Below are 11075 nucleotides of genomic sequence, written 5' to 3'. Positions count from 1 at the left end.
GAGTGATTCATATCCTTTACTGTACATGTGATGCAAAACCCTGCCTGAAACATCCTGCAGCAAAGGTTCATTCAAACAGACCTCAGATCAGCTGAGCTGCTGTCACAGAGTCCTGCAGGATTCACACTCCCTGCTTGCTTCTTCAATCTGATGTGATCAAAGGAAGTTAAATAATACATGCAAAGATACACGTGTAACAGCTCAGACTGTTATACCGTCACTTTATATGTCAGCTGTCAGAATCTTTAAAAAAAGGTACAATTATACTCGTCAAACACAAAACAAATACCATTTACAGTTGTAGCCCCGCCCACTTCAACCCCACCCTGCAAATCTCTAACAGGCTAGATAAATAGAAGCAAAATGTTCATGTTCTTACAGAAGCGTATAGATAGAAATCAAATATACAGTTACATGCGTTCACCGTGACTGCTAGTTATCCAGTGTGTTCGTCTGGCAAGAAGCTTTAAACACCTGTGCTCAGGTAAACGTGGCATCCAGCTGTGGCACATCTGTCCAACTGAAAACTCGTGCTTTGACTGAACGGTTTAAAGAGGAACCAAATCACAAACGGAAATTCAAATTCAAAATAGATGTTTTGTGACTGGCAGTCTGAACGCCCAATCACAGAAACTTCCTTTTTAATGATTAATTACTTCCCATGTAACCATGTGAAAACCCGGCTGAGTGAGAATAATTTGATGCATAAATGCAAATACAGTTTTTATCTAAATAAAATATGGGACAGCGATTAGACGGGCTGTTGGATTTATGAGATGGTAAGCTTGTGATCAGCATGTCCATCCATCAGTTTTCATCAATTTTGGGAGCAGTGTTGGTTACAGCTGTGGTTCCTCTTTAAAATAGAAAAGCCCTTCAGGAACAAATGTGCTCCTCTTCATCATCTAGGATTCTGTATGGTGGCTGAGACAGAACACAAAGCAGAGGAAGCTGAAAAAGCCGAGAAGACTTTTAGGCAAACACCACAGTTTACTGAGACTTTACTGCACCTCTGCACGTTTCTTCTTAAAGTGCTTTAAAATGAGATTCTTTTAACTCAGTTCTGAAAAGAATCGAGTCAAAAGAATCAAAAGAATCAAAAGATAGCTACATCACAGACCAAATATATGGATTGCTTCAACATATTAACATTATTTACAAATTTGACATATACTGACGTTCATCCAGCCTGGTGTGCTGCAGACAGGCAGCTTAATTAGCTTCTTTTAAAATAAAAGATTTGATCCTAAAAGCAGCTGTGTGGGTGATTTAACCGCTGAGAATCAAAGCTGTGAGATATTAGCTTTAGTTATCCTCCAGACATGATGCTGTGTTTGCTGTGTTTGCAAAGAGAAAACGTCTCGATAAAGTAGAGACTGGTTTTATGTGAAGAGGTTCACTGTGGACTGAGCTCTCTGCTGAGAAACAACTTGTCAGTGTGGATTCAACTGTAGATGATGTCATTCAGATGCAGTTAAGCATCCTTATTTCACTTTCAGAAGCTCAGTGAGAGAATACTGCATCATTCCCATGATGCATTGAGTTTTTCCTTTCCAGTCACCTTTCTCACTCACTATGTGTTAACAGACCTCTCTGTATTGAATCGTATCTGTTATTAATCTCTGTCTCTCTTCCACAGCATGTCTTTATCCTGTCTTCCTTCTCTCACCCCAACCGGTCGCAGCAGATGGCCCCGCCCCTCGCTGAGCCTGGTTCTGCCGGAGGTTTCTTCCTGTTAAAAGGGAGTTTTTCCTTCCCACTGTCGCCAAAGTGCTTGCTCATAGGGGGTCATATGATTGTTGGGCTTTTCTCTGTATCTATGAAGCGCCTTGAGGCGACATTTGTTGTGATTTGGCGCTATATAAATAACATTGAATTGAATTGAATTGAATTGAATTGAATTCACCTTACGCTAAGGGATGCAGCTGAACCAAGCGTGCTAGTGTTAGCTGATACGTGAGCTATCCACCCTCTCATCTGTTCAAAAAACCAACGTCGTGTCCATTCTTCATATGCAGTACAACAAAACTGTTTGCCAGCAGTGAGACAAGGAACGAATGCAGAAAACAATGAAGTATGAGGCATCCAGGCTTGGACGTCTTGGCGAGGCTCTCCATGATTCTTCGGAGATCGTGGCCTTGCTATCAGATGCTGATAAACAACATCTGAAGTAGCCAGTTCATCGCGAGCCTGTAGCTCCAGCCTCACTCAGTGATTAAGCAAACAAATCAAGCTCTGTGTGAGCATATGTGCGGCCGGTTAAGAGGAATTTCCTGCACTGGCTCGTGACAAACTCAGGACTTGTTGACTAATGAGCTGTGGTGTCATGAGTGGACATTTGACACATCAAACAAAATGTTTGAGAAACCGCTCGGTAGCCAATGTAGTGTTCTTACAAACTCCTGTAACATCTCCAAAACCTCACAGGGATTAACTACTGTGGAAGCAGCTACACAGTATGTTTCCTGCTAGCATGCACTGTTGGCTGGCTTAAAGCGCTTGCTTGTGTTTCTCTGTTGGTTCTGTCTTGGCCACCATAAGTGTAAATGTAAATCGGATCTTTCTTGTCTCATCTCATTTTCTTTCCAGATCTGCATCTTTTCATTTCATTTTGGAAGCCCCTGTACAAAAAGAGGTAGAACGTGTGGTTTTAGATCGCATGAAAGGGGTTTATTTTCCACAAAGGTCAAATCTGGTATATTTGGGAGCTTAAACACTGAACATGTTTCTTAGCGAGTCGAGCAGTAAAGATGTTAGTAATAACTTGTCTAAAACCAAACTACAGTATGTACAGTGCAAATAAGATCGCATCGCCACTGCTGATAAAGTGTAAACAACACAACGTTTTACGAGAAGATCACAAACACGAGTTACTTACCTGAACGCTACACACTGGAGGTACTCTATTTACTCATACGGCTGCGTAATCACGTCAGCGGGTGTCGACGGTAAATAGTAAAAAGGATTAAAAAACTCAGTTTTACAGCAACATGAAAGTCTGAAGCGTCTGAGCGTGCATGCTAAAAAAAGGGATGCAGAAGAAGAAGAAAAAGCCGAGAAATGAAGCTACGCTCTCTCCTCGTCCATGAATAAAGAGCATCCGTTCATGCAGGTGAGCGCCAAGTCATCGTGTACGTTTAATAAAATACAATCAGTCTCTGTCCTGAGCAGCACAGGAAAAGTCCGCTTTCTGCGTCAGGAGAAGAAGAAGAAACATAAAACTCAAGTCTCAGTTTGTCCCAGATCAGGACTTAAAGGAAAAGATCAGCATGGATTTCAGTTTCATGTTTTTGTGTTAAGTATGGAGGAAATTCCACCTACACCTGCCAACAGGCAGAAAGCATGAACATTAAACCTGGGATAGAAATAACTGATTATTGCCTCTTTGTGGAAATTGAATGAATTCCTTTTTCTTTTCAATTAGATTGTTGAATGTTTGGCTGCAGTCGAGGTCGGCCTGCGGTGCCACTCAGGGAATCCAGACATTATCTGAATGTTGGATTTGAACATGATTTTGTTAAACCCAAGTTGTGGTGCAAATCGAAATCACAGCAGGCACAATCACCATCTAGGCCCACAAACAGTCAGCTCTTTGCCACATCTCACCCAAATGTTACCACAGAAACGCTAAAGAAAAGAAACAGAGTCTGAATTTGATCCTAATTCCTCTGGTACCGGATACATTCATCAAGCCCACATGATAGCAGTGCAAGTCTGTTTACGAGATCTGGGCTGTTACGTCTGAAGGTGGTGGAAAGTGGACTTAAAGCTAGCTGCTTCTTTATTGCCAGTATTATGCTATGCTAAGCTAACTGTAGGACATGTGAGTCAAATTTAGCAAAAGTGTTTGATGCAAAATGTTGTAATGTCCCTTTAATGTGGGAGTCAAATAAATGTTTGCAGCAAAAATGAAGCACTCTGAAGCACTCTTTTCCTCCCTGAAGAAAACCTGTCGTTTTTTAACCTCTTTGATGTTAGATGCAGATTGTGTTGGTGAATCTGGGTTATTAAAAACTCTGTATTAATAAACGGCTCAGTCAATAACTGCGTTTAGTTGCAGTAATACAGAAACCTTCTGCGTGTTAGTTTTTACTTTTATAATGTGTGCTCCATTAAAGTTTACTTTGAACGCCACAGTGGCCTATTTACTCTGAAGTTTCCCCAAATCTCTACAACTGAGATAGTAAGTGCAGAGTTAGCAGAGTTAAAAATACTCCTCAATTCATCCTGTCTTAAATGAGCTATTCACCCCCCCCCCCCCCCCCCCAAAACCCACTTTCTTCAAATCTGCTAACTTCTGTAAGCCTGACACTTGGTAAGCATTAACTGCCTGCAGCAGAAGAAAACATAAAGATTTTGAACATTTAAGAAGAAATACAAAAAACAGCAGAAAACAGTTTTGAGTTCTGAGTTTTTTGCATACATGAATAACTTTTACATACTTTCGCCTTTTTATTTGAAATGTTAGCCATGTTTACAATTGACAGCTCAAACTGTAACATATTACAGAAAATAAGAACTTAAAAAATAATAGCTCCCTTTTGATACCGGTTGTAAGTAAGAAGGTATAACAGACGCCATTGTCCAGTGTCACTGATCGAGTGCTTCATTTTGGTTGTAAACACACGTCACTGGTTCATTTCTGTGGTAAGACAAATAAATTGTAGCTCTTACGAGTTATTTTATTAATCGAATTTTTTTTCAAATATGTTGAGTCTTTGCAAAAATATATTGAGTCTTGCTGATGTGCTGAATAATTCAGAGCTACTTGATGAAGTGCTGCAGTGGGTGAGCTAAATGCTAACACGCCCTCCAGTCCAGATGTGCACGGCCTTGATAACTGCTCATCAGCATGCTGGTTATTTGTTCAAGTAGCTCAACAATGCTACTGAGATTGAAGCGCTAAACAGACACAATTCACATTCATTACATTTCTTGTGTTTTTAGTCAACCCTCACATAAACGAGCGCTGATGGGAGAAATTATTTTTACTTCTCCTAAATAATTGAAGGCCTTTATACTAAAAAACAGAAGATAAAACACCTGCTCATCTTCAGAAATGTCCAGCGAACCCTCCATGAATCAGTATCTGTTAGCATGTAAGCTAAAGAGATCGCAGACGTGTGGTGATGCGGTTAAATGTGCGATGTGAGCTGCAGATTTCAGGTTTACTGTAATTTGGTCCAAAGAAGTTAATTTAGATGCTGAAAGCTGAATGATTTTTACTTCTGTGTGAAACTGAAGCAGAGTCAAGAATTTTTTTAATTTTGCCATGTGATCACTGGCAGTGGGTGGTCTTACTGGTAGGCTCCGCCCCAGATGTGAAGCCATTGCTGAGGTTGTTGGGACTCGGGGGTGAGCCCAGTGTGGGTGTGGCCCCAACTCTGGGGGTCGGCTCTATGGCAGAGCAGCTTTTCTGCGGCAGCCGGGGTTGGACCAGCATGCTTTTAGGGATTACAGATACTTGTCGCAGCCCATCAGCGCGCAGTGGCGGTCTGGTGGGGATGGGCCCTGTGGGTGTGACATCAGAGCTGGGTAGTTTGGGGCTGTGTGGAGGAGAGGGGCTGAGGGCGTTTGGGTCAGCAGACTTCGATTCAACTTCCTGTGGCAACTGCTGGTCAGGAGGTGGAGCCTCTTTGTCTTTTTGGGTGGAGCATGCAGACTCAGGAGGCGGGTCCTGCTGCATGCTGCTCTGCCTGGAAGCCCCTGAACCTGGAATGTCACAGCTGTCTGTGCGACGCCGCGAACCTTCATGCATCCGACTTGTGGCCACGACAGCTTTCATGGCCGCCTGTCAGCACACAGAAAAGTGAGTGAGTATTCAGGAGCTTTTAAAAGTCTTTAAAGCAGATTTGTCAACTATGTTGAGTTGATATTTGCTTCCCTGTTAAATATGTTTCTCTATTACCCTGTCCTGTAATTTCAACCAATTCAAAATGCCAATGTACAAGAGTCATTCCTAGTTTATCTCCCAAAATCTTAAAATGACAAAAAAAAGTCTTCTATGACCTTTGATGCCCACAAAACCAATCACTGTGGAATGAAACTATGACAAAGGACCAGCCTTAAGTTTGCGTCGAGCGTTGAACTCCTGTAGCTTCCTCTGGGTCGTATCCATATGAGAGAACCGGGCAGCTTTGCCCAGCACCCAGGGGTGCTGCAGGGCCTCCCGGACACTGAGGCGCTTGTGAGGGTCGAGGACAATCAGCTTACTGACCTGCGGACAAATCAGACAAACCAAGGCCTTCAAACAAGTCCAAGTCCAATCTATGAATAAATGTTAAGATTCAAGGTTTCGAATCAGGCTCGTGTGAATTATCAAGTCATTCACTTCATTCTGAATTCAAATCACACCAAGAAATGGATCTGTAGGCATCCAGAGGTAAAGGCCGAGACAATTTAGTGTCAAGTCATTCCATAAATCTCAATATCATTTCAAACAAGTCTCCACTCAAGTCAACTCCAAGTCTAGTTTTAGTTTAGCATAAGTCGTGTTAGTCGACACCAACCAAAGATCCAACACGCACCAAGCCGTCCAAAAACAGCATCACAAATATACATCCAAGTCTAATATTGTTTGAAGTCCAGAGTGATTCCAGACAAGTTAATATAAAGTGTGAAGTAAGGATGGGTATCGTTTAAGCAGTGCTTAAACAATGGAAAAAACACAAACTTTGTCCAAAAACCTCTCATGTTTTACTGTTTTCCACTTTTTCTTTGGTCATTTTAGCCTTTTTGGCCAGGGTGAAGGGAGTATCTGCCATCAAACAAGAAGACAGCTGCATGTAGCTATGATGGTGTTTGCTGTTCACCTTACATGCATTAATGTAATAACGTGGTTAGCCTACTCAACGTAAATTACACACGAACAACATTAAGCTACTCACGCAGAGAAGAACGGCTGCTGCTGCATCATCATCATCATCATTTCTGCTACACTGGCAGGGCTAGGGGCCAGGACTCTCCTCTTCGGGTTTTTGGGGGATGTTGCTAACTCCGGGTCCGATAACAGGCACCACACCCGCAGTAGATGTGCTCGGTGTGAGGTCTCGCAGCAAGCTATCAAATACGGCGCATTTCTCGGCTTTTAAAAAAAACGCTATGCGTCGCCAGGTGTTTCCTCAGATTTGAGGTGTTACCTCCTTTGACAGTATCACAGTATCACCTTAAAGCACTTGTTGCAGCTGCTGAGTTTGCATCTTTTGCTGTGAAGTACAGCCAGACTTTGACCGCTTCTCCTTGGGCATTTTTAATCTGTAGCTCTGCTCTAAAAGAACGTACGTACCTGGACCCGCCTACTATCCTCGGAAACGTAAAATGATTGGCTAGAATCTAAAGTGTATCACAGCTCAGGGGAAAAAAGCACAGAAATGTGCGCTGCTTTTCAGTCTGGTTACTACCGTTTATGACAGAACCGGATACCGGTACCCATCCCTAGTGTGAAGTCACTCTGAACACGTCCCAGTGATGTCACCAATCCCAGTCAATGCCCAGTGTGAAGTCTTTCAGGTCAGTTTAAGTTTCCACTACGCTGTCCTGGGCAGCAAGAGTTTGTACAAAACATGTCTGAGAGCTTTAAAATAAAGTGTGAGGTCCTGCACTTCTTCACATTTAACATAAATAATAATGTCAAATCATTGGTGTAACTCACCAGGTCCTTAGCATTGAGGGAGACCTCGTCCCACCACGGAGAAACAAACTCATAGTCACAGTTGAGGATACGACTATACATGTACTGATCCCCTCTCGGGTCGAAGAAGGGCTCAAACCCACAGAGTCTGTGGAAACAAAGCAAAGGGAGAGTCTAGGAAAGGATGCTGATTTTGCCACATCACCACAGCAGCGTGTCGCCCTCAGATCCATTTGAAGGCAGCATTAAAAGCTTAATTGCTGTCTGAGGGAAGCAGATAAACAGGATGCAGACTTTCACATTATGTCATTGTGTTAAATGGCTGTCATGAATCAGATGGACGACCATAAAACTTATATACTGATGAGAGTGAGTCAGCAATGAATATTTCAGTATATATGTGTGAGTGTACGCTTGCACTGGCAGCAAGGCGTTAATGGACTCACAGGATGTAGAGGATCACGCCCACCGACCACATGTCCACCTCAGGGCCGTAGGCATTTCCCCGCAGGATCTCTGGAGCTGCAAGCAGAGTCTGTTAGACAGCAGATGGCTGACAGAAGCTCTAACAGAGAGTTTCTGAAATCCCACAGAGAACACGCCGCAGGGAACGCATTACTGCCCACTCGCATATATCACTGCAACGCAGGTGAATAAACACATCTACTACTGATACTACACCTACTACATCTACAGACACCATCCAGAGCGTCAGCTGCCACATCGTCACCACTTTACCTTTCCCCACACCTCATTTTCTGTTACTACACCACAAGTCCTGCTGCTGTGCCGTGTCGTATCACTGAGATTAAAGGTCCCACACTACGCTGGAGTGTTTCCTCAAACACGATGTGCTGCTGTGGGAGAGACACCATCCAGTAACTCTGTGTTTGGTCCTAAAATCTGGTGTTTAACCCTTTAAGACCTACCATAGAACCAAGTCCGCCAGAGCTCATATTATATTTTTACATGCTGTGGAGCCATTTTTGGGAGAATTTCAAGTTGCTACACATCAATACAACCATTATAGCCTAAATTTTAATAATATGTCTGCATTAAGTGCATAGTAATTACATAAATTGCAAAACAGTGATATAAACTACAAAAAAATTGAAAATCGTTTTTGTTTTTTTAACATATATTTCTAGTTAGAGAAATTTAAGAGGCTTATCCCTCAAAACTGTAAATACAAAAAAGTTGCACAAAATAGTTTCCCACCACAGGAAATTTATTTTGAGTGTCTTCATAGTTTTATTTTTGAAATACACCAATTTTTATATACTGCAGGAAAAATGAAAATAAATATTATAATGCAAATTTGCAAAAAAGCAGCATATGCATCAAAATAAACTATTTCCAGCAGTGCAATATGAGTCCTAAGCATCCCAGAAACGACACAGAAAGTCATAAAGTCAAACATAACTTTTAAAAACACCAGTATAGGCTCATGAGGCCCTGATGGTAAAAAACTACATTTCCGCGAAAATGACGTCACTTCCGGTTTCGGGCAGGTCATGGCGGACATGCAAAAGTTCGCGCTGACGTCTATTCCACCGTAGGAAGTGTTACAAACAGCTGATCGGATCGACAAAGCGTGTTTCTGGAATATTATGTTTTTGTTGCTGCAAGTGCTTTTTATGCAGTTTTTGCAAAACTATATGTGGAAGGAAACTGTGACCGAGGACAAGCTGATGGCATAAGATGTAAGTACAACTCCAACGGTTTCATATGCAAAAAAAATTATTGCGCTAACTCACGTGGTTGCAGAGCTACCGGGATTTAAAAATAGTTACGCAAAACATAGCGTGCTGCTCCGACCGGCTTTAAAGGGTTAAACAGAAATCCTCTCTGGATGGTGATACATCTCCAGTATGACCGTGAGCAACACTGCAGTCGTTTTTGAGGATATACTAATTAACTGACAACATTGTCAAAATAAAAGCATCCTGCTCAGAGCTGAAAAATAGTTTGAACGTTGTAACTTCTCATTATCTGGTTGTCCTTCAGCTGATTAGATCACAGTGAAAACTGACATCTTCACTACGTCCTGATAAACTGAGAATTTTCACATGACACTCGTAGCACTTCTCCATCACTCTTCTCTCGTTCACTCTTTCATGCTTCTTTGCAGTAGTTTGTGTTGTGCTGTTCGTTGTTTCTGTGAGCTGAGTCTTATTTTTGCCATCGATTCTTCGAGCCCGGCTGGTCGCAGCAGATGGCAGCCCCACCCTGAGCCTTTTTCTGCTGGAAGTTTCTTCCTATTAAAAGGCAGATTTTTCTCTCTCTGATTGCCAAGTGCTGTTTATATCGGATCGTTTGACTATTCTGTGTTATAATGCTGTGGGCTTTCAACCTACATACAAAGGACTTTGAGATGACTAATGCTGTGTGATTGGAGGCCATACAGATAAGAATACAGTGAGCTTAAGTGAATGTGGTATTCATAGCTACGCGACACCAGTGTGGTATTTTTGTACTCACCACAGTACCCCGGAGTACCGCAGACTGTCTTCATGGTCACCTGATCATCTACGATTTTTGAAAGACCAAAGTCGGCTGTAAAAGAGAATATTTCTTTCATTCAGACTGAAGCGAGATAAAAACCTTGTAATGCATTTGTTTTGTTCAGTTTCCTGTTTCTATATTAAGAGAAATGAGGGGGTGAAGCAGTGGAGGTGGAGGAAAATGTGTTTTTCTGCAGGCAAGTCTCTGAACTAAAGGAAGGTGTTGGTGGAGAGGAGTTTCACTCGAGCGGAGGCTTCCATCTGTATCTGTTAGCCGAGGGCTCGCTGGCCATCTGGACGCAGAGGAGCTCCTCCAAACACGAACCAAATTCTGAGCCAACAATATGTTTCTGTGAGAGTTTTTACCTCTCGGACTAAACAAGCTCGGAATATGATGCAGGCACAAGTTTGATGCCTCAAATGCAAAGACACTGAAGGTTGAGCTGTATGCAAAACCTCAATTTAAGACTGATGCTAAATCTGCATGCAAAGGTTTGTTTCTCACAGCAAACTCCAGAGTTCATGCATATTTTCAGGGCGACCACAGTTTTTGGTAGTTTGTGGTTGTTTTAAGAATGCTGTTTTTTATTTTACATACAGTATGAGCACAGTAGGAGCTGAAATAATGAGATGATAGGAGCAGATTTGAAAACAGTCTTTAGTGCAGTTACTTACATGTTATTTGCAAATGCAGACGGTGTTTAAAATTGAAATAAATAAGCAATAATTTCCTGTTATGAGCCAGGAAACTAGTTTTGTTTTACTTTCATGTGTTTTAGATCATCGACGTGTCATCACAGTCGTACTCAGCATCTCCAAACTGTTTCACCACTGATGATAACAGACAGCGTGGTCGATGATAACAGAAAATATTTTCCACAACTTGTGTTGGAACATGATAAACTTGTCATTCTGTTGTATTCAGATGTAGAGAGTTTGTT

At 42.0% G+C, this 11075-nt stretch overlaps 1 protein-coding gene across 2 annotated transcripts in view; it reads right to left on the bottom strand.

Moving 5' to 3' along the window:
* The window catches only part of LOC146502362 (calcium/calmodulin-dependent protein kinase type IV), a 32252-nt gene continuing 21177 nt past the window's right edge, over nucleotides 1-11075 (bottom strand). Inside the window, exons 7-12 of one of the 2 annotated variants that reach the window (XR_014869387.1) lie at nucleotides 10112-10186; nucleotides 8077-8152; nucleotides 7652-7778; nucleotides 6065-6217; nucleotides 2879-5791; nucleotides 1-2621 (exon numbers count right to left, since the gene is read on the bottom strand). Coding sequence is in view for 1 of the 2 variants with exons in the window: in XM_085133117.1 (XP_084989243.1) it covers nucleotides 5279-5791; nucleotides 6065-6217; nucleotides 7652-7778; nucleotides 8077-8152; nucleotides 10112-10186 (944 nt within the window). In the remaining variant the exon portion in view is untranslated. Of the gene's footprint in view, nucleotides 5792-6064; nucleotides 6218-7651; nucleotides 7779-8076; nucleotides 8153-10111; nucleotides 10187-11075 lie in introns of both variants that reach the window. The other variant, XM_085133117.1, reaches the window with a different exon arrangement.

Source organism: Neolamprologus multifasciatus, chromosome 15 (genome assembly GCF_963576455.1).
Source record: "Neolamprologus multifasciatus chromosome 15, fNeoMul1.2, whole genome shotgun sequence".
Lineage (NCBI taxonomy): Eukaryota > Metazoa > Chordata > Actinopteri > Cichliformes > Cichlidae > Neolamprologus > Neolamprologus multifasciatus.
The sequence above is the reverse complement of the archived record's forward strand: the minus strand, read 5'-3'. Positions and strand labels throughout refer to the sequence as shown.